General features: G+C 46.5%; 1 protein-coding gene across 1 annotated transcript; it reads left to right on the plus strand.

The window, feature by feature from the left end:
• Positions 1-401: 401 nt before the first annotated feature.
• Otulinl (OTU deubiquitinase with linear linkage specificity like) lies at positions 402-25,681 on the plus strand. The gene is made up of 8 exons (XM_070042200.1): positions 402-553; positions 16,355-16,514; positions 16,597-16,628; positions 16,732-16,823; positions 17,885-18,034; positions 21,618-21,746; positions 23,665-23,934; positions 24,971-25,681. Exons 1-8 carry the CDS (start codon positions 496-498, stop codon positions 25,142-25,144), a joined length of 1,065 nt encoding a protein of 354 aa, XP_069898301.1. The 5' UTR covers positions 402-495; the 3' UTR covers positions 25,145-25,681.
• The last annotated feature ends 491 nt before the right edge of the window (positions 25,682-26,172 follow it).

Raw genomic sequence — 26,172 nt, forward strand, 5'->3', positions numbered from 1 at the left:
CAGGAATGAATGAATGAATGAATGAATGAGTGTCACTGGTTTGCCCCTCGCGCCCTCAGCCCACCCTCAAGCTCTCCACTCAGTCAATGCACGGGGGGGGGGGGGGGCGCGGGATCCATCCAGATGAAGCTACCATTTCCGGGGTGTCTCCCCACCCCGCCACCCCGCCACCTCGCCCTGGGCTGCACGGCGCAGACGCCCCGCGCCGCCGGCCGACGCGTGGTCCAACTCTCGGCGCCCCCGCGCTCCCCCCCGCCCGCAGCCCGCAGCCCCGACGGCACGCACGGAGGCTCCGCCCTCCTCCGCCCCCCGCCCCGCTTCTGATTGGCCGCTTGGCGCATCCGTCGGAGCCGTGGGCGGGAGCGCGGACGGCTGTCTCCGCCCCCTGCCTCCCTCTCCGGCCGCCTGGAAGCGAGCCGGGCGCCGGCGGCGGCCCGCGCACGCAGGACGGACCCCGGGCCGAGGCTGCGCGCGTGTCCGCGGCGCGCGGCCCGCATGGCGGTGCCGAGGAGCCCCCCGCGGGCGCGAGAGCGGCTGCGCGTCCCCGCCGCAGGTGGGCGCCGGGCCGACGGGGTCGGGGACGGCGGGGACGGGAAGGGGGGAGCGGACGGGAATGGGGTACGGGCGGGGCCTCCGGGGGGGCGGGAGCGGGAGCGGCCGGGGGCTGCGGGCCGGGGCTGCGTCTCACCTGCAGGCGCCGGGCGTCCGCTCGGGCGCGGGCGGAGGACCCGCGGGGCCCAGGGGCGGGCGGTGCGGGCGCAGCCAGGGGCGCGGGGACCCGCGGGACCTCGGTGGCGGGACGGGGCGGGCTGGGAGGAGGGGCCGGCGGGCGGCCAGGCTGGCCCGGCCCGGAGGAAACTTGGAGAACCCGAGTCACCGAGTCACGGTGGGCCCGTGCCTCCCGCTCAGCTCCGCAGCTGCCCCTCCTCCAGAGACCCCCGGTGTGGGGCGTGCGTGTGGGGCGTGCGTGGTGTGTGTGTGTGTGTGTGTGTGTGTGTGTGTGTGTGTGTGCTGTGTGTGTGTGGTGGGGTATGTGTGTGTGTGGGTATATGTTTGTGTGGTATATGTGTGGTATATGTGGTGGTATATGTGTGGTGGGGGGTATATGTGGTGGTATATGTGTGGTGGTGTGTGTGTGGTGGTATGTGTGTGTGGTATATGCATGGTGGTGTATTGTGTGGTATATGTGTGGTGGTATATTTGTGTGTGGTATATGTGTGTGTGGTATATGCGTGGTGGTGTATTGTGTGGTGGTGTATTGTGTGGTATATGTGTGGTATATGTGTGGTGGTATATGTGGGGGGTATGTGTGTGGTGGTGTATGTATGGTGTATGTTGTGGTATATGGTGGTGTATGTGTGGTATATACATGGTGGTATATGTGTGGTGGTGTATGTGTGTATGTGTGTGGTATATGTGGTGGTATATGTGTGGGGGGGTATGTGTGGGGAGGTATGTGTGTATGTGTGTGGTATATGTGGTGGTATATGTGTGGGAGGGTATGTGTGGGGAGGTATGTGTGTATGTGTGTGGTATATGTGGTGGTATATGTGTGGGGGGGTATGTGTGGGGAGGTATGTGTGTGGTGGGGAGGCATGTGGTGGCAGGGGTCGGCCCTCCTCTGTCCCCATCCTCCCTCCCCCCTCCCCATCTGCTTCTCTGCTGATGGATGGCAGCTCCGTCTGTTTTCTTTGGCGGTGGTGCCAGGAGTTCGAGCCCACTTGCGGCCAAGGAGCGTCGTGCCTGTTGCGGGCGCTGCGGGAGTTCAGCTAAGGATGCTTACGAGCTGCGATGCAGTTCTGGGAGGGAGGACATGTCTGCACATCATGGTGCCCACGGGTGCTGGACACACATCCCTTTGCGCACCCCTCAGTTGTCAGGCATAAAATCGAGGGGGTCGGGTCAGCGGATCACAAGGCCCCTCCAGGCCTAGCTCTCTGTGATCGACTTCCCTCCCTCTCTGAAAAGTTTGGAGAATAAATTTTTTATTTAACCTTTCTGCACCTTGGGTTATTAAAGAATTAGCCACATTTTTCCCGTGGGTGTATTCACATTAACTTTTTATTATGTTCCGTTCTCGCCTTCTCCCTGCCTGAGTCTGGCAGAGAAAGGAAAGTTGGAAGTACAGGTAGGGGCGCTGCTGGAAAGAGCCTGCCTAGAGGCAGGAACTGCTTACTCGGCTTTACGTACTGCCCAAGAATGGTTCCTTTCTCTGCATCAAGTGCAAGGTGTGTCAGAACTGTCAGCCTAGGGAGAGAATTCTTTCCACTGCTCTAGCCTGTCTTAGGTCTGCAGTTGATGGGCAACAGAATGGATTGTGATTCAAAGAAACATTTCTTCCCAAACCAAATACGTGAGGACTTATGACCATAGTTTCTCTTCTTTGCTAGTTATATTTGCCCTCCCCTACCCCCAGTGAAACAAAACAGCTTTTAAAAAGTCAGTGGTCCAGTCAGGTGCCTGTGGCTCACACCTGTCATCCTAGCTACTCAAGAGACAGATCTGAGGATTGTTGTCCAAAGTCAGCCCAGACAGAAAGGCCTGTGACACATCTCCAGTAAAAAAGCCAGAAAGTAGAGCTGTGGTTCAAGTGGTAAAGCACTAGCTTTGAGCAAAAATGCTCAGGGATAGAATCCAGGCCCTGAATTCAAGACCCAGGACTGGCACTAGTTACAAATTAATGGCCCTGCTATCTCACTTTTGATAAGAGACTTAGATGTGCTTTTAAGATAACAGCAAGTAATCACAAGTAGCACAGACAAAAAAAAAACAAAAGGACAAAACTGGAGAAGCAGACCCTTCAGGGATGGAGAAACGTTATTTTGGTAGCTATTTTTTTTTAACTATTTCTTGTTGAAAGTGTTTTAATACCAAGAACCATGAACTAGGCATCTTTACACACCACTACTAGAAAGACATCGCCAGAATTAGAATTCTGCTCCTGGAAGAGCAAAGACCAAGCTTCGGAGAAGACGCCATTGGTTACTGGGGAGCAAAGGGAAAGTCCAGGGGACTTCACGCGAAGCTCACAGTTCTCAACCCCTTTGGCAAACTCCTGGTATGATTTTTCTTTTGTTTCTCTGTGACTCCTGGGGCTTGAACTTGGGACCTCACTTGAGTTCTACTCAAGCTGGCTCCTTGTCACTAGAGCTATACCTTCACTTCTGGCTTTTTGCTGGTTAAATAAACTCGAGTCTCTGGACTTTGCCTGCCTGGGCTGGCTTTAAACCTCGAAATTCTGGTCTCAGCTTTGTGAGCAGCCGTGAGCCACGGGCGCCCGGCAGGATCCCTGTTTTGAGAAGAGATGTATGCCCTACCTTCCCCCGCAGGCTCCTTGCTCCCTTGAGTGGTTCAGGCCTTGAGGTTCTGTCCACGCTGTCCTGTTTAACAATGTGCGTGTTTTCTACCATGTCTGAGGAGCACCTCCTCCATGGCGCCTGTGGACTGAGGAGCAGGGCACGGGCACCCGCTGCCCAGTCAGTCCTCCCCGTCCCCCAGTGCAGCTACATCCAGAGAGGCTGAGAAGCTCTGATTCCTTCTTTTAATTTTAATATTGCTCATCTAGGTGAGACTGCAGGTAGGGAAAGGTCCTAATGCTAAATCGAAGATTTAAATGTGACAGCGACAGCTGTTTTTCAATCCATTTCATGTCTTCATGGCACACTTACTCCACGTATAGTTCTGGTGGCTCATGCCCCATAGCAAGCATCAAGTGCCAGCCGTTGCTATGGGTTTTATTGTCCTTGCCTTATTCTAGAGTGCACATTTATCCCCATCGTAAGCAGCTGAGTGATGCACACACCTGAACGAGGGTGCACACCTCCCACCTAGACCTTCTGCCAATGGCCGGGTGTTTCCCAGGACCCTGGGGCTCTGCTGTTCCGAAGCCCTTCGTGACAAGCGCTCTGGCTATGAGGCAGATGTTCTGCACCTCCCTACGCAGCCTTGGATATGTTCCCGGGGGTGATTACAGGTGGGCGCTAGGCAGGCAGGCAAGTTTAGCTGGTAAGCACTTCTGGGTTTATGGGGAGAGAAGGCAAACAGGGACAGCTACTGACCCGTCACGTGGGAATGATGGGGATTGGGGAGCTCATTCTAGGACGAGCAGCTGCAGGGCCACTGTTCTGAAGCAGCTGCTCAGAGACGGGGGGTGCTGGCGGGGGTCGCTATGCTCAGAAGAGCACAGCTCCAGGTTGCCAGTGTGCCAGTGTGGTGTCTTACTTGAGCTTGAAGAGTCGGGCTCAGGTTAGGAGAGTGGTACAGGATCTCTGAGAGATGCAGGACTGCTGTCTGTTAGTACTGGTGCTGGGAATCCTAGGAAATAAGGATCCTAGAAACTAGCACGTGCTTGACCAGTTTCTAAATTGAGAATTTCACACTCAGTCCTCTGTGATTGACTCGACCATCGGCTGTGGCAGGGAGTCTGTGTGCAATGAGTAGACACAGTGATTCACAATACCGCATTAGCTTAACCTCCACTTGAGGGGCTGTTGGTTTTCAGTGGTGGTCAGGGTTGCTCTTGCAGAGGGAGTGGTAATGTCAGTGGAAGTCAGTGTGTCCAGGGAAGTGTCACATTGAAACTAAGTTGTTAAAAAGAAGTTTGCAACCCTCTCTTGTCCATCTCGGGGCAGAGAGCTGTCCATCAACTTAGGCGTGGGTGCAATCAGTGGGGATGAACCAGTTCCCAAATGACCCATGAGTGTTGAACAAGTTGTGTTTGGTCCCTGTGCCTGCTCATAGAAGGCTCCTATGGCGTTTAGTCACCCAAGTTTAAGAGGCATGAACTAAATGCTTTCTTGCCTGGTAACGACCGACTCTATCCATAGGTCGCAGATAAATATCCAGCACGTTGCAGGGCATATTCCTTACTCTGACAGAAAGGCCTGCACTTGTCTGTGTTCCGTGTGAAGTTAAGGGACTCTGCGTGCTGCTGGCTGGGTGGTGTGGCTTTGGCCTCCATCTCAAACCAAGTGCTGGGTGGCATCATTGTCAGTGACAAGCTGCGTGTCATTTGACTTGGCATCTACAAAATGAACTTGAAGTTGCGTTTGCCTCTGAGGAGTAGGTTGGCCACTGAAAGTGAAGTGGAAGCATAGCAAATGGATTTATTAGTATATAGGTCACCTTCCTTAGTCTCCTACCTGACGAATGGCAGGACTTGGCCATGTCATTGCCTTTCTCTGAAACGGATAAAAATTGCTTTACCCAGGAGAGTTTGCTTGATCAGTTTTATTCATGCCATATTCCTTTGCACTTAAATATATATATATATATATATATATATATATATATATATATATTCTTTTCAACTCAATCTTAGACTAATGGTTATCATGATAGAAGAGTTTTATAGCTCATACTTGTCCTTCATGGTTTCATATTCTGGTACATTCTCCCATATATGCCACACCACATTCATTCACTCGTTCATTCCGGTTTTGGAACTTGTCACGTGTGGACTGGTTCTTCCTGCTCTGTTTCCTCCATCCGATCTCTTTCTCATGCCATTGTGAAGTCTTTCTGGAAAAGGTTCTTTCCAGAACTGTGCTTTCCGCACAACTGATTGAACAGATTCGAAGAGTTGGAATTCTGCTGACATTTGTCAAGAAGGTGTGTGTCTTCTTGTGTATTCATAGGATGTTGTTGCTCTGGGATTGTTATTTTTCTGGTGGTGCTGGGTATTGAACCCAGGGCCTTGTACATGTGAGGCAAGCACTCTACCGCTGGAGCTATGCCCCAGCCCATGTGCTGCTTGTGTGACATGCTTTGAGATTAGGTGAGCCTCCTTATCTCACAAGTAGCCATGATGCCTGCCATCTCTGTGCCCTGGTGGGACTGTCCCTCCCACCCAGCGCTGATCCACAGTGAAACAGAGGCTTTGGAGAAGGGAGGGAAGAGGTGGTTAAGGGCCTGGTGTCCTGGTGTGTTCACAGGGGAGGAAGCTGAGGTCCGGCATGCTCAGCTCTCTAGGACCAGGCTCAGAGTTCCCTACGCCTGCCTGCCCCTACCTTGAGCTGTGTCCCACCAGATGAGCGCTTCGCATTCTCACTTCCTGCTTTGTGTTTAATGTGTAATTAAGGGAAGAGAAAACACTAGCTGGCAGCTGTCTCTGGCACGCATGCTAAAATCTGGAAGGGCACATTAAAGCCGAGGGGTTACGTGTGGTGGAGTCGCAGGACAGGCCCAGATGAGCGAGTAAGTGAATGGTTTGTGTGTCTGAAGCTGGAGGTAGCTCTCCAGGGACAGGTCCTGTGCCACCCGGTGTGGCAGGCCACTTCTGTGTCATTTCTCCACTGTATGTGGCTCCCCTGGCCACAGTCACTTTCTGGTTGAAGATGGCTGCTGGCGCCTACTCCATCTGACATTCCAGCCATCAGGGAGGAAGGGAAGTGAGGAAGTCACCCCTGGTGACCAAAAGGAGCCTTCTTCAAAGGGGCCCGTTCCAACTTCGTGTGCCATAGTCAGCACCCACGGAGGATGAAGTGGTCCTTTGCTCTGAGTCGCCCGTGCCCTGCTGTGGCTCGAGGTTCTAGCAGTGGAAAGAGGAGGGAGCGGACCCTGGGCCAGCCAGCTACACAGATAGATGCATTGCTTTTGCACAGCGAGTAGTTCTTAGCTGTCTCCCCTGTGCCTAGGTATGGGGAAGGTGGGGAGAAAACAGACACAGACACAGTTCCTGTTCTTGGTCAGGCACCAGTCAAACATAAAGACAACTGTATAAACTGGAACAAGTGCTAGGGGCAGGGGGGGGGTGAAGGGGGATGTGGGGGCAATCCTTCAGTTCCGAGGAAGAAAAACAGATTTGTCTAGCCTAGGCTTGGGACAGGGTCAGACGAAAGATGCTTCACGTTGAGAACAGAAGAATGGAATCCGATGACCTAGGCCACAAGTGGAAGGAAAAATGTTCCAGACCCAGGGAGAGCCCAGGCAGAGCACGGCCTAGGCCGCGGCAGCGGACGCTGTAGCAGGCACGGAAGGCAGAGCAAGAGGAGGACTTAGGACAGACCCGAAGGCGGGGCTGCTGGCTCACCTTCCTCGGTCGCCTGGATGGAACACAGGCAGGGCCCCGAGTGTGGGAGGGGGAGTCCCAGGCAAGCCAGAGGCCAAGTGACGGCACAGATTCCTTCTTCATTATTAATATCTGCAAAGCCCTGCTTTTAGATGGGTTTAGCGCCCTTCTATAGGAAAGCCGGCAATCCACTAGGTAAAGCAGCCCCACGGAGGGGACCCAACACAGAAACCACACTGGACCGGTTAGAGCCCTTGACCCATGAGATTTTACTTTATCTGCCTTGACTTCTGCTAATCCTGACCTTGGACGTGAATCAGCATGTGATGAGATATGTATTTGTGATAACAGAAGAAACCAGGGATTGGGGAAGCCCTTGCTCTGTGGCAGTTTCTCAACACACATTGAAATCTCCTGAGTCCGGCTCAGTGCATCACAAAATTCACAGGGGCCACGGAGGAGGCTCTGCGCCGCCACAGTGTTACTGCGTTACTGCAGGTCACCCAGGGATCTCGACATGACACAGATGGGGCTTTGGTGGATTCTCACATCTCAGAATTCAGGATTCCCCCATTCCCCAAATCTGCTTCTGAGAAGGCCTAGGGTGATGGTGATACCCCGTTCCTGTAGATTTAGAGGGGCTGATGCACTGTCAGGTTTGATGAGTTTGTGTCTGAAGTCACTCCCATCTTTAGGACTGTGTAAAGTTAGAGGGGCTCAGGCGAGCCTCAGCTTCCCCGCTGCTCCCAGGGAGGGGCTGGGGGTGACAGTGTGGGGCTTGGCTGAGAGTAGTGATGGGCGCCAACATTCTTGGTGACAGATGAACCAGGGTAGGGGCTTCTGGCTAGGGGGGTCTGAATGATCATGGTGTGCCTTTCTTTAGTTTTCCTACCCCTTGGTTAGGGGCCTTTCCAGCCCAGTCAGTGGTTGCCAGGATAGGAATCTTTCCTATCAATAAGAAAAGCCATGGAAAGATTTTTTTAAATAGGAGGTGACACAATCCATATTTTTTTTTAAAGATATCAATCTGTTCTCACTAGAGTGGAAAACAATTGGGGAAGCCAATTAGAAATGGTAACCATTAGCAACTGTGCCCAAATGATTCTGATTAATGGGAAAATTGCTACCGCTGGGGAGAAAGTGGAGAGTGGCTTGCGCAGGGTAGGTCCCTCCGTGAGCGCGTGCGTGAGGTCACATAGGCGTCTCATGTGAAAGGCCTGCCCAGTCGCCTCACATGATACCAGGCTCTGCCTGGGCCTGCAGCCACGGGAGCTACACACCCTGGGCTTCCTTGCCCGTGTGGAAGGTCGTGCATCTTAGTTGAGGCTCTGTGGGCTTCCTTGCCATATTGAAGTCAAGCGTGGGCCTCCTCCTTCCTTAGGAGGAAGCAGGCCCAGATCCTGAGAGGAAAAGGAGACAGGGAAAGGGACAGAGAGAGGGAGGAGAGGCACAGGCCGAGCAGGTAAGCCCAGGATGGCCTCGTAAATCTTCCAGTCCTACTGTTGCTCAGCCTTGGGGAGGAATGAAATAAGAGAGACTGAGGAGGATGGCCGTGCCTGACCTCCAGGAAGAGCCTCTGTCTTCAGAAGAGGTTGAAACCCCAGCCAGGTCCAAAGGCTTTATGTGGACAGCAGGTGGAACATGAGCTAGTTTGTAGCTGTGTGTTTGGCGAGTCATAGCTCATGGGCTAAATTGCCCTTTGTTTTTTTATGGCCTATGACCTACGACTGACCAAAGAAGAATACATTTTTCTAACATGAAAATAAAATGCAAATATTCCATTGTCCATAAATAAAGCTTTATTGCGACATAGCCCTGTGGTCTGCTGTCTTGGCTGCATCTCCACTGTAAGGCCGAGTTCCAGTGAGTGGGGCAGAGACCACATGGCTGATGGAACCTGAGGAACCTGTCCCCTGATCTAGAAGGAAGGTGACCCTTGTCCAGTCCTGTCCTGGACATGGACAAGGAAACATGGACACAGTTTAGGACATGAGGGGAACCTCCCTCCTCCCCCCCCCCAAAATAAACACCTCACAGGAGGGTTAGAGATATCTCGCCTAGAAGAAAGGATGCTGAGTGGAAATGATGGAAACAGCAAGTTCAGAATTTGTCATTTGTGAATGATAATTAGTCATCCTCATTCTTGGAAGAGGAATTACGCAGTTGGTTTGGAGGACACTGGCCTTCAGTCCGAGTGTGGTTCAGCTGCAGACTCCTCCTCCCCTCTGGTGTCGGTTGGTTCATCTCAGAAATGAAGCATATTTGTGACAGCTCATCAGATGACTAGATCTACCCTGAATTGAATTCGGTGTTCTCTCTCTGGTTTCCTGTTTGCCGCGTGCCTCTTCCTCTTTATGTGTTCTTGTCTGTCCCAACTCTGCCTCACCAGAGCTGAGCCCGTGCCCGTGCCTTGCCTTCCGGTCTAACTCTTTTCTTTATAGAGTTAAAGAAAGATGTCTCAGCGTTAGCTTCAGAGGAAGCAGGACCAGGCCTGCATGAAGACAAGGGCTGAGCCTCGGGCTGGGTAGAATCAGACCTCCAAGATGATTCCCATGTGTGTCTCACTCAACAGCCTGCCATTCTGTGAAAAATGGAAAAGGTTGTCAAACCTATGAAACAAGATTCAGCCTAGTTCTTCATAACCCTAGCCAGTAACGATTCGGGTGTGGTCACCAATCTGATCACGGCAGCAGCTTCTTCCTTAAAACCCTTCGGGGCCTTTCTGGACTCTGAGGCGAAATGTCAGCATCTTAAGTCATGGGCCTTGGTCCGCTGTCCCAGTCTGCTCACTTTTCTAGCCTGGTGAGCTCCTCATTCACAGTCCTCAGCTCAGCTTCACTTTGGAAGCTTTCTTCACCTGGTTGTGGTCAGATTCTCATTTCTTTCTCCTTGATGCTGACTCAGCGGGCTCCATTCCATGAGGAAGGTCCATCAGTGAACCACTGCTAGGAGAGTTCCGTGGTGGCATCAGTTCTAGATACAGCCTGACCTGTGTTTTTAGGGTTAGGATAAATATTGACCTATGAAGAGAAATGCTCTGAAGGAATGGACATGTAATGTAGTGGTAAGACATTTGTCTAGAGTGCATAGGGCCCTGTGTTTGAGCCTTAGCACTACCCAAAGGAGGGAGGGAAGAAGCAAGGAAGGAAAAGAGAAAAAGGAAGAAATATTCTGCAAAAGAAAATGGACTCTCATAACTGGGTGCTGGTGGCTCACATCTACAATCCTAGCTACTCAGGAGGCTGAGATGAGATAGGAGGATTGCAGTTCTAATCCAGCCTGGGCAGAAAAGTCCTTGAGACTCTTATCTTTGACTAACTGGCAAAAAGCCTGAAGTGGGTGTGTTGATCAAGTGCCAAAGTGCCAGGTTTCAGGAAAAAAAACAAGTTTTTGGTTCTGAGTTCAAGCACAAAACAAACTCCTGTAAAAGGGAGAAGGGTCCATGACAGGTATAGTGTACATTTGGATAGTGCTCTTAGTTTTTCTGTTTGTTTTTAAATATTTACTTCTGTGCCAGTCCTGAGGCTTAAATTCCCAGCCCAACACCCAGTCTTTGCAGCTCATGGTAGGCGTTGTACATTTCAGCCACACCTCCACTACCAGTTGTTGCTGTTTTTTTTTTTAAATAAAATGTTGTACAGAGGGGTTACAAGTACATGAGTAGAGTAATGAGCATTGTTACTCCCCTCCTTGGTTCTCCCCCTACCATCACTTCCCTCCTCACCTCCCCAACTCCCCCCGCCCCCCACCCCCCGACATTGTAAAGTTCATTTTCAACGTAGTGTCCTGTGCATCTCCTTGTCACAATGGGTCAGCCTGCATCCCCATTCCCTTCCCCTTCCCAAATTACAAAAATGTATATACACGCTGCAGAACACTGGCATCAAATCCAGTGAAAAACGGGTTATACTGTGGGGGAAGAACATACAAAGAAACAAAAGAATCACATAGTGCATTGTAAGTACATTAAAAACACTAGCAAGAAAGAAAAAAACCACTTGTGTCCCTGTTTTGGGGTACATTTTGCTTAACATTATCTCATGTGGTCTTATGTACATAGCCTTTGACCTCAGTTTGTCCTAGACATGTACTAGTCATTGCAAACAGGGAAACCATGGGACCTTTGTTTTTTTGGGCCTGGCTTACTTCATTTAATATAATTTTTTCCAAGTCTTTCCATTTCCTAAAAAATGAGGCAATGTCATTCTTTCTGATGGAGGCATAGAATTCATATATATATATAGATATATCTATATATCTATATATATATATCACATTTTCGTGATCCATTCATCTACTGAGGGTCATCTGGGTTGGTTCCATATCTTAGCTATGGTAAATAATGCTGTGACAACATGGTTGTGCTGGTAGCTTTGGTATGACCTTGTTTGTGATCCTTTGGGTATGTGCCCAAAAGTGGGATTGCTGGGTCATAGGGGAGCTCTATGTGGAGCCTTTTGAGGAACCTCCCTACTGCTTTCCAAACTGGTTGAACAAGTTTATACTCCCACCAACAATTTAGTAGGGTTCTCTTTTGGCCACATCCCCTCCAGCATCTGTTGTTACTAGATTTCTTGATTCTAGCCATTCTAACGGGGGTGAGGTGGAATCTCAATGTTGTCTTGATTTGCATTTCTTTTATGGCTAGGGAGGTTGAGCATTTCTTCATGTGTCTATTGGCCATTCTTATTTCCTCTTCAGAGTAGTCTCTCTTTAAGTCTTGCCTCCTCCTTTGGGTACCAGTTGTTTTTGTGGGTTGATTGGAGTTAAGTCTGTCACATTGGTCTGCCTGGGCTGGCCTGGAATTTCAGTCTTCAGATCGCAACCTACTGAGTGTGGCAACAAGGCGTGAGCTCCCAGCACCTGGTGTGGATCGTGCTTTTTAGTTACTGTTCTGATCTTCTTTTTAGCTCCATGTGTTAGCCAGTGGGCAGTTCTTTAGGGTACTCAAGCCTGAGGTTTGTCCCAGATCCTGAGCTAGAAAATGGCAGCAGGAAGACACAAGCTTTGGGCTCATTTTTTAAGTTATTTGTTTTTACATGGTTGGATAAAATGGTTTTGTGCCTGGAATGTGGAATTCTGTGATTTCATGGAGGAATAGTGACAACTTGCCTTTCCACAGAGCATATCCCACCCATAGCTTTTCTGGATTTATTGTCGGTGGGCCTTTAAAATCACAAATGCAATTAGAACATTAAGATTACCTTTTACAATGCTGACTTGCTTTTAACACGCCTACAGGATGTACCCAGTAAAATGAAGACAACTCTGACTTAAGGACATTATGAAAAGCACACGTACCCGATCCTCTCTCTGTTAGGCAGAGAGCAATTTCCTGTTATGTTATGGATGTGTTCGGGAGTCCCGGGTGAGACATGCCCCATCTGTGGGGTTGTGCTAACAGCTTAAGTAGGCTCATGTGACAGGCTACGGGTAAATGTCTTATTGCTCATGACTTTCAAGATAAAAACTTTCCACTTGGTGATTCTCTTCCTCAGCGATAATGATCTTGTTGCTGGCTTTAATATCTTCCTAAGTGAAAGGGCTGTCCTTGCTTCATTGAGCAGAATTAATACCTAAAATACGAAAGTTAGTTTTTTTGACCTCACCATTTAAAAGAGTAATTAAGATAGTGTTGACTTCTAGCCAGAATATGGACGCAAAGCAGGCAGAAACAGCTGTTGCTTATTTGTTTTTAACTTCAGCTTTTTTTTTTAAGGAAATTTTTACTGAAAGTCTGTTTCTCTGTCTGATACCTGGGACGTGTAAACTCAGTTGCCTTTTCCATCCTTCCAGCTCAGTTTGATGATCGCTACTTGGCCCATTCAGCGGCCTCTGAGACCCTCCCCTTGTTAGGAGAAAGTCATTGTGTTGGATGTGTTGTCTATATCGTGTGCAGGGAGATAGGACCGTGCTGAGCCATGGATCAGATTGGGACAGAGGGAGTAGTTGAGGTTGAAGAAGATTTGTAGCCCCTGGGTATGTAAAGAACAAAGAATTCACCATCGTGGACCCAGAAACAGCACTGCAAGTTTCAGAGGTGAACTGCTGAATTTTCCTCAGAAAGACTGTGCTGTCTATGCCAGGACGATCTGTTGTCTGTGTTACCACTTAGTTTCCTGCTCTTCAGTGACTTTTGGTTTTGTTTTCAGGGTTTGGTAGCATTTTTTTTGCCTGTTTAAATTATTTCAGCTTTGAAATGCAGTAGAGAATGGGGTGGAGGATGGAGCCCAAAGAATTTTGACCACAAAAAAGCAGTAGTAGTTACAGTAGTTCTCGTCTGTCATATTTAGTTGGCGTGATCACAGATCAGACACAGTGTCAGATAGTTGCTTGGTTGGTTTTAGGAGGACCTAGAGTAATTCCTGAACAGCACCTGAACTACTGAAGTTTTATTTCTTCTGAGGGTGAGGTCTAGGATCTCACTGGTGTTTGGGGAGGGGGGCGGTAATGCATAATACATAGTTAATAGTATAATCCTGTTGTACTAGAAAGCATAACAGTGAATTGTACTGTATTGTAGATTCATTTTAGCCACCACTCAAGCAGTTTAGTGCAAAAGGAGGACAAGGGAGTTTCCGTTTTCGTGTCTCCTGACACAAGGATGCAGGTCCTGCCACAAGGATCAGGTCCTTCATTCTAGACAGTGTTTTCAGCCCTGGCTTGCTCTGCACACTTCCTAGACACCCTTTGCCAAAGCTTGCCCTGCTACACTCCCTTGTGTTCTTTTCATGCCACAAACTTGGAGGGGGAGCCTTTTCCCTCTCTCTCCATCATCAAGGAAATTTGAAGCCAGCCTGGGTAGGAAAGTCTGTGAAGACTCACATCTCCACCATCAAAAAGCCAGAAGGGGAGTTGTGGCTCAAGTGGGAGAGCTCCAATTTTGAGTTAAAAAGCTAAGAGATAGCGCCCAGGCCCTGAGTTCAAGCCCTAATACCAATACACATAGCAAATAAATAATAAATAAATCAATCTGTAGGAAATATAGCTTTTAATTTTTGGACATAAGAAGTGTGACTACATTTATAGGTGGCAGTGCTATGATGATTTAAATAACTCATGAACTGTTGAAACATGTAAACACTTGCTTGAAAAATGCCCTCGTTAGTAACTAGACACAAACTTTTAATTTGCTAGTAATATTTTTTTAGTTTCAAGTAATTTTGGGGGGGGGAGGTCCGGTCGTGGGCCTGAACTCTGGGCCTGGGCACTGTCCCTCAGCTCTTCAGCTCAAGGCTAGCGCTCTACCACTTGAGCCACAGCGCCACTTCCAGATTTTTTTTTTTTGTTTTTTGCTTATGTGGTGCTGAGGAATTCCTCATGCATGCAAGGCAAGCGCTCTACCACTGAGCCACCTTCCCAGCCTCTCAAGTAAATTCTTTACTGAGTGAAAAATGCATGTTAAGTACTCAGTTAAAAAAAAAAAAAAAGCAAAAGCCAGGTGCTGGTGGCTCACGCCTATAATCCTAGCTATTCAGGAGGCTGAGATCTGAGGATCACGGTTGAAAGCCAGCCCCAGCAGGAAACTCCATGAGACTCTTTTCATCAATAAACCACTAGAAAACTGGAAGTGGTGCTGTGGCTCAAGCGGTAGAGCACTCGCCTTGAGCTGAAGAGCTGAGGGCCAGCGCCCAGGCCCAGAGTTCAAGCCCCACAACCGACCAAAAAAAAAAAAAAGCAAAATAATAGATCACTACATTTTACCAAATGATCTGCTGTGGAGGAAGTTATTTTGCCACAAGCCCTCAAGCACTGGCCACTGCTAAAAATTTCTCTTTGTTATTTGTAGCTGGGCATGCTCAAACAGAAGGTTTGGAGGAATCCCCTGAACCCAGTGGCAGTTTGCAAGTACATCATTACTTTTTCTCTCTTGTTCAATCAGGGTTCACAGTGTGTATTACAAGGAGAGTATCTAGACCCATCTCATGTCTCTTCTTTTACATGGTCCATTTTATGGCAGTGATGTCTGTGTTCCCACCGTTCCAAACCACTTGTTCCAGGTCACTAAAGTTATGCCGTAGATTACAACCGTATGACTCAGCCACACAGCAGTGGGCAAAACTGGATCCTAATGGCTACTTGGTTTAATTGTCTGCCAGGCACCTGTGCTGAACTGCATCGTGGAGTCGTATGTGGCTTCAGCACCGATTGAGTGCGTCAGGCACTGTACAGGTGCTTAAAAAATGTCATTCCACTTGTCTACAGTAGGCTTTGTATTTACACCTTCAAGTCAAGAAAATTGGGGATGAAAAGGATTAGGTTGCCACATTCACAAAGCTTGGTATAGTCAGGGAATTCTGGAGCCTGTACGCTATGTGCCACTACCACCAGCACCAGCACCAGCTCTTCCTCTTCCTCCTCCTCCTCTTCCTCCTCCTCTTCTTCCTCCTCCTCCAACTCTTCCTCCTTTTTTTTTTTTTTTTTTTTTTTATGGGCCTGTGCTTATACAAAGGCCTGGGTGCCGTCCCCGAGCTTTTTCAGCTCAAGGCTAATACTCTACCACTTGAATCACAGCTCTGCTTTTGGCTCTGCGCGCGTGCGTGCGTGCGTGCGTGCGTGTGTGTGTGTGTGTGTGTGTGTGTGTGTGTGTGTGTGTGATTAATTGGAGATAAGAGTCTCATGGACTTTTTGTTTTGCCAGGACCAGCTTTGAAGTGTGGTCCTCAGACCTCAGCCTCCTGAGTAACTAGGATCTCGGGTGCAAGCCACTAGTGCCTGGCTACATTATTCTTTTCTTTTTTCTTTTTCCCCAGTCCTGGGGCTTGAACTCAGGGCCTGGGCTCTGTCCCTAGCCTCTTTGTGCTCAAGGCTAGCACTCTACCACTTGAGCCACAGTGCCACTTCTGGCTTTTTCTGAGTGGCTTATTGGAGAGAAGAGTCTCACAAGGACTTTTCTGCCCAGGCTTTCTTTGAACTGCAATCCTCAGATCTCAGCCTCCTGAGTAGCTAGGATTATAAGCGTGAGCCAATGGCACCCAGCTTACATTATTCTTTAAAAAAAATTTGTGTCATATATAATATGTTCTTACTCATGACACTAATTGTGGGAGAACTGGATATTTATTTGATTTCTGAATTGAACTTTAAGTATTTAAATACTTTGTATCCTTTAAAAATATGTTTGTAGATTAATGATAGACATTTTGTAGCCAAATATTCCAATGCATGTTTGTATATATATATATATATATATATATATAATATTATATATTTTATAGGGGTTATATCTATTTTCAACCACACACACACACACACACACACACACACACACACAAACACATAAGCACAAGTAAAAGCAGGTTTGTATAGTTGTGATATGGTTCTTTTTCTTTTTTTTTTTTTGCAGGAAATGACCAAATACATTCCTGGACACTCGTTACAAACCAAGCTCTTGAAAGTGGCTGGAGAGTGTTGCGGGGCTCCGTGATGCTGGCCGCGGCTTTCCTGACGGCCGCCCTCTGCTACTTCAGACAGCTGCATTTATGTTTGGGGCACTGGCTGAAATGGTAAGTTGGTTTCCGTCGTCAATTTCAAAAATACCCTCGTGGTACCCAGCCTCGTTTTGATATTGTCCCTTTTATCTTTCAGGTGGATTGGATATCTGCAGAGAAAATTCAAAAGTAGGTATTTCCATCCATTTATTTCCTTGCTTATAAGGTGTGGAGAAGGCTCACAGAGAGGAGAAAGAGAAAGCTAACTGCCTTTCTATTTTGTTTTGTCCAGGAAACCTCAGCGTGGAGGCGGAAGTTGATTTACTCAGTTATTGTGCCCGAGAGTGGAAGGGAGACGACCCCCGGGCCACGCTGATGCGCAAGGTGGGCTGTCTGCAGAGCTAGACGGTGGAACACCTAGACAGCAAACTCCAGAGACATTGCATTCTGCTGTGCTACAGCCAGAGACTCACCAGGACTAAATAGGGTACAAGTGACACCTGTGGTTCCCATTCAAGAGCCACTGAGACTAGGCCCCCGACCTTTGACCTGTGCCTTTGCATATGGATCAGGTCTGTCATTTCAGAAAACTCCAGCATTGTATGGGTTTCTGCCTCTCCTGGCCTACAGAGCACCCGCAGTGTAGTGGAGACTCCTCCTTGAAAGGATCAGTTCCCTGAGCATAAATATTTTGACAGGTTTTAGGATTTTTCCATTGAACTAATTTTAGTAATTGTTCCTGGCAACGCTCCCCCATCTTGTCACTAGAAAAACACAAACATGGGGGGGCCCCCTGCGGAGGACCCTTTAAGGACTCCCAGCTAGGAGCCAGTGGCTCAGCCTCCTGGCTACTCAGGAGGCTGAGATCAGAGGATCATGGTTCAAAGCCAGCCTGGGCAGATAAGTTCATGAGAATCTATCTCCAGTTAACCAGTAAAATGCTGGACTGGTGGTGTGGCTGAAGTGGTAGAGTGCCAGTTGAGCAATGGCTTGAAACCCATAGTGCCAGCATACACACACCACACACACACACACGAAGCAAGGAAGGAAGGAAGGAAGGAAGGAAACAAGGAAGAAAAGAAGGAAGAGAAGAAGGGAGAGTGGGAAAAAGGAAAATAAATCTTCATTATGGTCTTAAAAGTGTCCTCTTGGTTTAACTACTTAAAGGTAATAAAAAATGAATTTGAAAAACAGAACAATAAAAGCAACAAGAGCAAAACCGTACAGATTGTATTCCTGATCAGCCTCAGTGACCTGCTCTGGCCTTCCAGGATTTATCATCTGAAACAGTTCCTGGCACACAAGGGTCCCTTGAGGATTACAGGCAGCAGTCGGCACAGTTGCCCGCTTTATTTAATACCTCACTGAAAATGAGCCTTCCCAGTGCAATCACTGAATTAATTTCAGTCTCTTGTGCAATGGAATGAATGAAGACTTCTTTACAGGCTTACGAGGAGCTGTTTTGGCGACACCACATCAAATGCATTCGGCAGGTGAAGAGAGACAACTACGACGCCCTGCGGTCCGTGTTGTTTCAGATCTTCAGCCAGGGCCTCTCTTTTCCCTCCTGGATGAAGGAGAAGGACATTGTTAAGGTATGTCTTCACCCTGGGACCCCGGGATGTTCCTGGTGACACCCTCAACTCCCAGGCTCCTGGTCTTCTTTGTCCTTCAGAGGACCGTGAGCGGGAAGGAACAGAGAAGTCATTTAATCTAGTCCTCTGTGTCTCTTCAGTTTGCAAATAACCATTTCAGAAAGATAGTCAAAGTCAGTTTCATTCATTAGGTTTTTGTTGTTGTTATTGTTGTTCTGTGTGTGTGTGTGTGTGTGTGTGTGTGTGAGAGAGAGAGACAGAGACAGAGACAGAGAGAGACAGAAAGATATTTAGAGGGAGAGAGAGAGAGAGAGAGAGAGAGAGAGAGAGAGAGAGAGTCCTAGGGCTTTGAACTCAGGACCTGAGTGCTAGCCCTTTGTACTCAAGACTAGCACTCTACCACTTGAGCTACAGTTAAACACGTCCAGATGTTTTAAGTAGTTAATTAGAGATAAGAATCTCATGGACTTTCCTGCCCAGGCTGGCTTCAATCCGTGATCCTCTGACCTCAGCTTCTTGAGTTGCTAGGTGGTGAGCCACCAGTGCCTGTCTTATTCATTCATTTTTAATACTCCTGTCTTTCCTTGAGGAGCATCTGTCCTTTGTGAGTATGGTGGTCTACACCATAAATAAGTTTTCATAAATACATGTAGTGGCCAGGTACCAGTTGCTCATGTCTTCAACCCTAGCTTCTCAGGAAGCTAAGACCTGGAGAGTCATAGCTTGAATATAGCCCAGGAAGGAAAGTTTGCAACATTCTATCTCCACTTAACCAGCAAAACGTTGGACTAAAATTATGGCTCAAGTGGTAGAGCACCAGCTGTGAGCATGCAAGCCAAACCAGAGCATGATGTCATCAGTTCAAGCCTTTGTCCTGGTGGAAGAGGGGGGGTGATACATGCATACTACATACATGCATATGTATGTACATACAGTGCATCACTACCCTCCCACATGCTCTTGAATGTTACCGGTTGGTTTAGACCTCCCTGGAAACCCCTGCATCCGTTTTCTGTCTCTATAGTTTTGCCTTTTCCAAACGTCATATACATTGAATCATCCAGTATCTAGTCTAATGAGTCGGTCTTGTTTCTCTTGGTGAAGTGTATTTGTGGCACATTCATGTTGTGCTATGAACGTGTTAATTCTTCTCATTTTGTTTGGTGTGATATTACTTAATAAATGTAACTAACTATTCATTCACCAGATGAAGGACTCGTGGATTGTATCCAATGTTGGGCAACTATAAGTAAGGTCATCATAAATACTCTTATACAAGATTTTTGTGTGAATATTAGTTTACATTTTTTGTATCAATACCTAGGAGTTAGATAGCCTGGTGCTATGGCAGGTGTAGTATTTAACTTTGTAAGAAACTACCAAATTGATTTTTAAAGTGATATGGTCATTTTGCATTTGGCCAGCACTGTGTAAGATTTTCAAGTGCTCAACCTTCTCAATAGCAGTTAATTTTGTTAGTTTTTTTTCTTTTTTGGAGCCAGTTCTGGGGCTTGAACTCAGGGCCTGGACACTGTCCTTGAGCTTTTTATGTGCTCAAGTCTAGCATTCTGCCACTTGAGCTACAGTTCCCTTCTGACTCTTTTGGTAGGTAATAGAAGATGAGAGTCTCACAGACTTTCTAGCTTGGACTGCCTTTGAACTGTGATCCTCAGATCTCAGCCTTTGAGTAGCTAGGATTACAAGTGTGAGCCACTGGTGCCTGGCAGAGTTGGTTTTTTGTTTTTGTTTTTTGTTTTTGGTTGTGTGTGTGTGTGTGTGTGTGTGTGTGTGTGTGTGTGTGTGTGTGTGTGTGTGTGTGTGTGTGTGTGTGTGTGTGTGTGTGTGTGTGTGTGTGTGTGTTAAAGCCATTCTAATATGTTCACGTTGGTATTGAGTTTGCATTCTCTAATGAGTAGTCATGTTGATTACTTTCCATGTGCTTAGTTGCAATCTGTGTTATCTTCTTGGAAAGTGTTTGTTTTATTCTTTTTATGTTGTTTTTTGGTGGCACTGGAGTTTGAACTCAGGGATTTGGGCTTACACGGTACCTATTTTACCACTTGAACCATACCCTAAGTCCTATTTTATTTTCTTAAACTTTGTTGTAAATACTATGTCATTTTATTTTACTTATTTTTAATTTTCTTATTGAGTAGTTGTGCAAAGAGGTTCTAATTCCATCAGTCAGGTCATGAATAGAATATATCTGCATCAGTGTCACCTCTTCCATCCCCTCCATCATCTCTCCCTTTCCCATCCCTACCTTCAAGTAACACAGTTCAGTTTTTACATAATGTACATCAAATACAATGACTACACCGTTAATTTTGTTACCATTGAGTTTTGAAGAGTTCTTTATATATTCTGAATACAAGTATTTTGCCAGATATGCTATTTGCAGCTATTTTCTGTGACATCTTTTTAAAATTATTTTCATAAGTTTACTGCAGCACATTTTTGATGAGCAATTGAACTTTCACTTCGAATGCAGTATGTCTCATTGAGGATGGGGAACTGAGGAAACAGTATTGTTTGCATACGTGTGTGTAATGTGTTCTCTTTCCTTAACGTGTTTAAAATTTAAACTTCTATGAATTTTGTTTTATCTAGAAAATATTTGTTGTCTATATGATATGTCAGCTCTGCTGCAAGCTGCTGAGGTTAAAGAATAAAATATATGTGTAAAAATGTGCTAGAGACCAGCGATGGCTTAGATTCTTAGGTATACCAAAATTGAATTCTTACTTAATGAGAAAATCCTGACAAGAGCTCTGTAAACTTACCAGCATTGTGGTGAATTTAAGATGAAGGGGAATGGTAAGGAGGGATAATCCATGCCAGCTGTGTCACCTCTTGGCTGGTGAGTGACAGCAGGTTGGAACCAGAGTATGTCACTATCCAATCCTGTTACCCGGTATGCTCCATGTCTCTAACATTCGCCTACACGTGGCTGGCAATGGACTGTATCAGAAAATGTAGGATTTTATACAAAAAAGATTACTTTGTGGATATAGCCCTGTATTATTTTTGTCACTTATAAAGTAATGAAGAATGTCATTTAAAAATCACTTTAGGGGCTGGGAAGATGGCTCAGAGGTAGAGCGCTTACCTTGCATGCATGAGGCCCTGGGTTCGATTCCTCAGCACCACATAAGCAGAAAAGAAAAAAGCCAGAAGTGGCGATGTGGCTCAAGTGGTAGAGCGCTAGCCTTGAGCTGAAAAGCTAAGGAACAGTGCCCAGGCCCAGAGTTCAGGCCCCACGTCTAGACCCAAAAAAAATAAAAATCACTTTATCCACAAATTGAAAAATAAGGTGACTATATGTGTCCTTGTTTTTGTTTTAGACAAGGTCTCAGTATATAGCCCAGGCAGGCCCCGAGACCCGGGTCATCCTGCCTCAGAGGCTGGAATTATAGGCATGTGCCACAGCACCCAGAAAAGATATGCTTTGTATGTACTGTTGTGACAGTCATTGTAACAGAAGATTGCAAAGTGAGATAAGATTGTTAGCTGTGACACACTCCAAACTGTATACAAAAAACGTGGAAATATTAACCAATGTTCACTGTACTTCCTTTTCAAGCTTCCTGAAAAACTGCTGTTTTCCCAAGGCTGTAATTGGATCCAGCAATACAGTTTTGGTCCTGAGAAGTATACTGGTTCAAATGTGTATGGAAAATTACGTAAATGTGTGGAATTATTGAAAACACAGGTGAGCTTGAGGGGAAAAGCAAAAAGACTCAGACTGTAAAAGCATATATCCCAAAGGTAGGCCAGTAAGAAGTGTAAGCAGAAATCCTTCTTCCAGCAGCTGATGGTGTCATCTCCTTGTTCTTCTTTCTCCGGTCAAGCACTGACTGAGAGCAGCAGTGTTCTGCATGATAATTAGGGGCTTCAAAGGACTGGCCTGGAAACCCAACCAATCACGTATGTTTGTTTTTTCTTGCAAAAGTGTGGCCAGTTTCAGACAAAATACTCTGAAAGATGCATCTGGAATGAGGAACTTGGAGATGGCAACAATACAATTGAACTCTAAGTTCTTCCTGCCTTTTTTAATGTCATAAATTTCAGTGTGAATCTCTGAGCATACTAGCAGGCTCGCCTTGGGAAATGCCTTCACTTTTCTGAGCCATCGTTTTCTGCTCTGTAAAAGAGAAATATGAGCACTATATACCCTGGGTGGTTATTGTTAGGGAGGATTCAGTGAGTTAATACAAAAGGAGCACTTTGAACTATGTCTTGGGTATAGGGTGAGCGATAAGGAATACTACCTTATTTCCTGGAATATCTTTTAATAATCCAACTGTCGTAAGCACTTGTAGAGAGAATACTGACTCTCTTGGTGTCTTATGTAATAGGTGATGCTTTTGCGAAAAACATTTCATTTAACCTAGTTTGTTAGAGGAGTAATATGTGTATGTGTGTGTTTAGTATGGCTCAGGGTGCTATAACAACATGCCATAAACTGAATGGCTTAAACAACAAATGTTTATTCGGCCCTGTTCTGGGGAGTGGAAATCTGAGCTCAGGGTACCGTAGGGTAGGACATGGGAAGGACTTTCTTCCTGGTTTACAGGCAGGTGTCTTCATGCTGTGTCCTCGCATGGCAGAGGGAATTTAGTAACCACTCTGTTTCCCCTTTTTATTTTTGAAGTCCTAGGGCTTGACTCTGGGCCGCTGTACTGTCCCTGAGCTCCTTTTGCTCAAGCCTAGCATTAGCACTCTACCACTTGAACCACAGTACCACTTCCAGCTTGTTCTGTGATTAATTGGAGATAAGAGTCTCATGGACTCTCCTGCCTGGGCTGGCTTCAAACCACGATCCTCAGATCTCAGCCTTCTGAGTAGCTGGGGTTACAGCGTGAGCATTGGCACCTGGTTCTGCTTCTTCTTGTAAGGTCACCACTCCCACTCTGTCTACAAGTGACTGTCCAAAGGCCTGCGGTTAGACACTCAATATGAGTTGGGGGGGGGGAGCAAAAGCGGGACCATTGTAGTATACTTAGGGTTAGAGAATCCGTACTAACAGAGAAAATAATAAAACTCTACTCTATTAGTTTTTGGCTTATTTTACTAGAATGGGAACTGTTTGAGGAGGGTGAGAGAATTAGAGGATGAACAGTATCTAAATACACTACAGAAATGAGTAAAGATCACAAAATGAAACTCACTGAAAGCTGAATAATAGGGGTAGTGGCGATGCGGACAATATGAGTAGACAAGGGGTCAGTGTGATTAAAGTGCTGTAATGCAAGTGTGAAACACCATGGTGAAATGCATGGAAGTGCATACACTAAAAAAGTGAATGACAGGAATGGAAGACAGTCCCTGCGTGTGGTATGGGTACGATAGAAAGGGGATGGTGAACAGAGTAGGGAAGGACTCAATTACTTCATGTTACCTGTATGAACAGAGACCACTGAAACGCCTTGACTTGGTTTGGGAAGGGGGAGGGGATGAGGGACAGTGACTGAGAAAATGAGTCTGATCAAGGGACATTGTATGGATGTGTCAAAATGAAACCCTTTTGTACAACTAACTGATGTTAACGTAGACTTGGAAAATAGATCAGAAAACTAGTTGCACAATGCTATGTCACTCTGCTCAACTTTACTTTTGCATCCTTTTAGTGGACTGAATTTAGTGGGATTAAAGATTATCACAAGCGAGGATTGAAGTGCAATATCCTTTTTTCTGACTCCATGTTGGAGTCTAAGCTTTATGAAGCCTTGAAGTTCATCATGCTATATCACGTGACTGAAGTCTACGAGCAGATGAAAACGAACAAGATCATTCCCAGCCTCTTCAGACTCCTATTTTCCAGGGAGACATCCACAGATCCTTTGAGCTTCATGATGAATCACCTGAATTCTGTAGGAGACACTTGTGGATTAGAGCAGGTAAGTAGGGTTGCACAGTCTCCCCGTGTTTGATGAAGGGTAGTCATCTGGGCAGTTTGTGAACATGTGGACCTTCGGGGGTCACATACAGCCGGGATAAAGCCACCTGTACAGTGGCTGGCTGGTATTACTGGCCCCAAATGAGGAGAAGAAGTAACAAATCCCACTGCTACATGCCGCTTGTCTTGGGGGTCTATAGACCCCCTGCCCAAGGCACCAGATCTGGAAAGCTTCTGAGTTACCATCGGGGCAACAGGTTTTCCCACGTACAGGTTACCTGGGAGAAAGTGGACTTTGAGAGCAGTATAACTTCCTGAAAGCCTTTGGTTACTTAATACAGATAAATAGAAATTACAAAAAAAATTAAGCATAGGAAATGCTTTACTCCCTTGGAAAAGGGTTTCTGTGTTTTGTTTTGTTTTGTTTTTATTTTGCTTCCTAGAAAATGGACACAGTTTTACACAAACTTGTTAAAAAATAATGTTAAAGTGAGGCAGGTGTTGGTGGCTCATGCCTGTAATCTTAGCTACTCAAGGCTAAGATCTGAGGATCCAGGTTCAAAGCAAGCCTGGTCTTTGAGTCTTTTCTCCAGTTAACTACAAGCTAGAAGCTTCTAGAAGTGGAGCTGTGGCACAAGTAGTAAAGTGCCAGCATTGAGTGAAAAAGCTAAGGGATAGTGCCCAGGCTCTGAGTTCAAGCCCCAGTACTGGCACATACACAAAGCAATCAGTAAACAAAGTAATTGTGAACATTCCTTTCTTTTCATTAATCCCCCCCCCCCAACAGGTTTTTTTTCCTATGATTTCATCACAGGAGAGAGACATCCCCTTCCATACAATGGACATTTGTCCCTAAGTCTCTGCCCACTCAAGCGCTTATGGGTGGGTCTGTAAACAAGTAGATCATTTCATAAGCGGCCAAACACCCCACCCCTTGACCTCCCTTCCACTCCACCCCCTTCATCCCTGACTCCTGGTGGTGGGAGACAGGAATTCTAACATTTATATTGCTGACCTCTCTTTCATCTCATCCTCAGATTGATATGTTTATACTTGGATATTCCCTTGAAGTGAAGATAAAAGTGTTTCGACTCTTCAAGTTTAACTCCAGAGACTTTGCGGTCTGCTACCCCGAGGAGCCCCTCCGGGAGTGGCCAGAGATCTCTCTGTTGACAGAGAATGACCGCCACTACCACATTCCTGTCTTTTAAGTCTGCCATGGGCCAGGCGCTGGCTCTCACCAATGACGGTCTCCCTTGCAAGGAAAGTATTTTTCCCCAAAAGAGCCAAGCTAACATTTCAGCTGTGGAAGGAATTAGGACCCTTTGCCTGGCACTGCAAGTCCAGTGGGGGCAAAGGTGCACCATGGTTTTCCCTTCCTTTTCAGTGATTTCCTCCAATGTAGCAGCACTGATACATTTGGGAATTAGTAGTTTGACCTCCTTCATAAGGGACACTTGACCGGGTCACTTTCCATCCTGGCTGGCCTTTAAGACACAGGAAACTTAATATGGACAACAGGGGGGGAAAAAAAACCCAAGAAGAAAGTAAGTAGGGGAAAACAACTAACCAGAAAAGAATTTCCTTATCTCTGACCTTGGATTCTACAGTAAGCATTTCATCTTGAGCTGATTTTGGATCTTCATAAACATGGCAATATTTTATAAGCATTATCCTGGGAATCTTTGTATATTTTAATTTTTCTGCCATCATTGGATTAACATTAAAAGACTGTGTATGTGTGTTTATATATGTTTGCATGCAAACACGAAGGTATACATTTACATATGTTCATAGATACACATACAAATAACCACTACTTTGTAATATTGTACAGTTTGTTTCACAGCTCTGCATTTGTTGTTACTATTGAATCTGCCCAGCTTGATAGGTGTCATTTAGATTTTAAAAAAGATAAATTCTATAGATTGAGTGAACAACAATTCTGAGGTTGTCATAAAAACTTTGGTTTAGTCAATGTATTTACATGTGTATTAGCTAGTAGAATCTCAGTGTGGTAGGCATTCCATCCCCTCAGACACGAAGATGTTTTCATCCCTGTCCCAGAATCTGTGAACTCATTGGGTGAAATGGCACAGGATAATGCAGTTTGCAGGTGGGATTATGGTACTAAATTGCTGTTTGATGGAACAAAATGAGGCTAGAATAATCAAAATAATCTAGTTGGCTTAGTATAATCAAAAGGATCCCTCGAGGCAGAAGAGACACTCAGAGAGTG

The sequence above is a fragment of the Dipodomys merriami genome, unplaced genomic scaffold (assembly GCF_024711535.1).
Source record: "Dipodomys merriami isolate MVZ:Mamm:240054 unplaced genomic scaffold, mDipMer1.0.p SCAF_32, whole genome shotgun sequence".
NCBI classification, from domain to species: Eukaryota; Metazoa; Chordata; class Mammalia; order Rodentia; family Heteromyidae; genus Dipodomys; species Dipodomys merriami.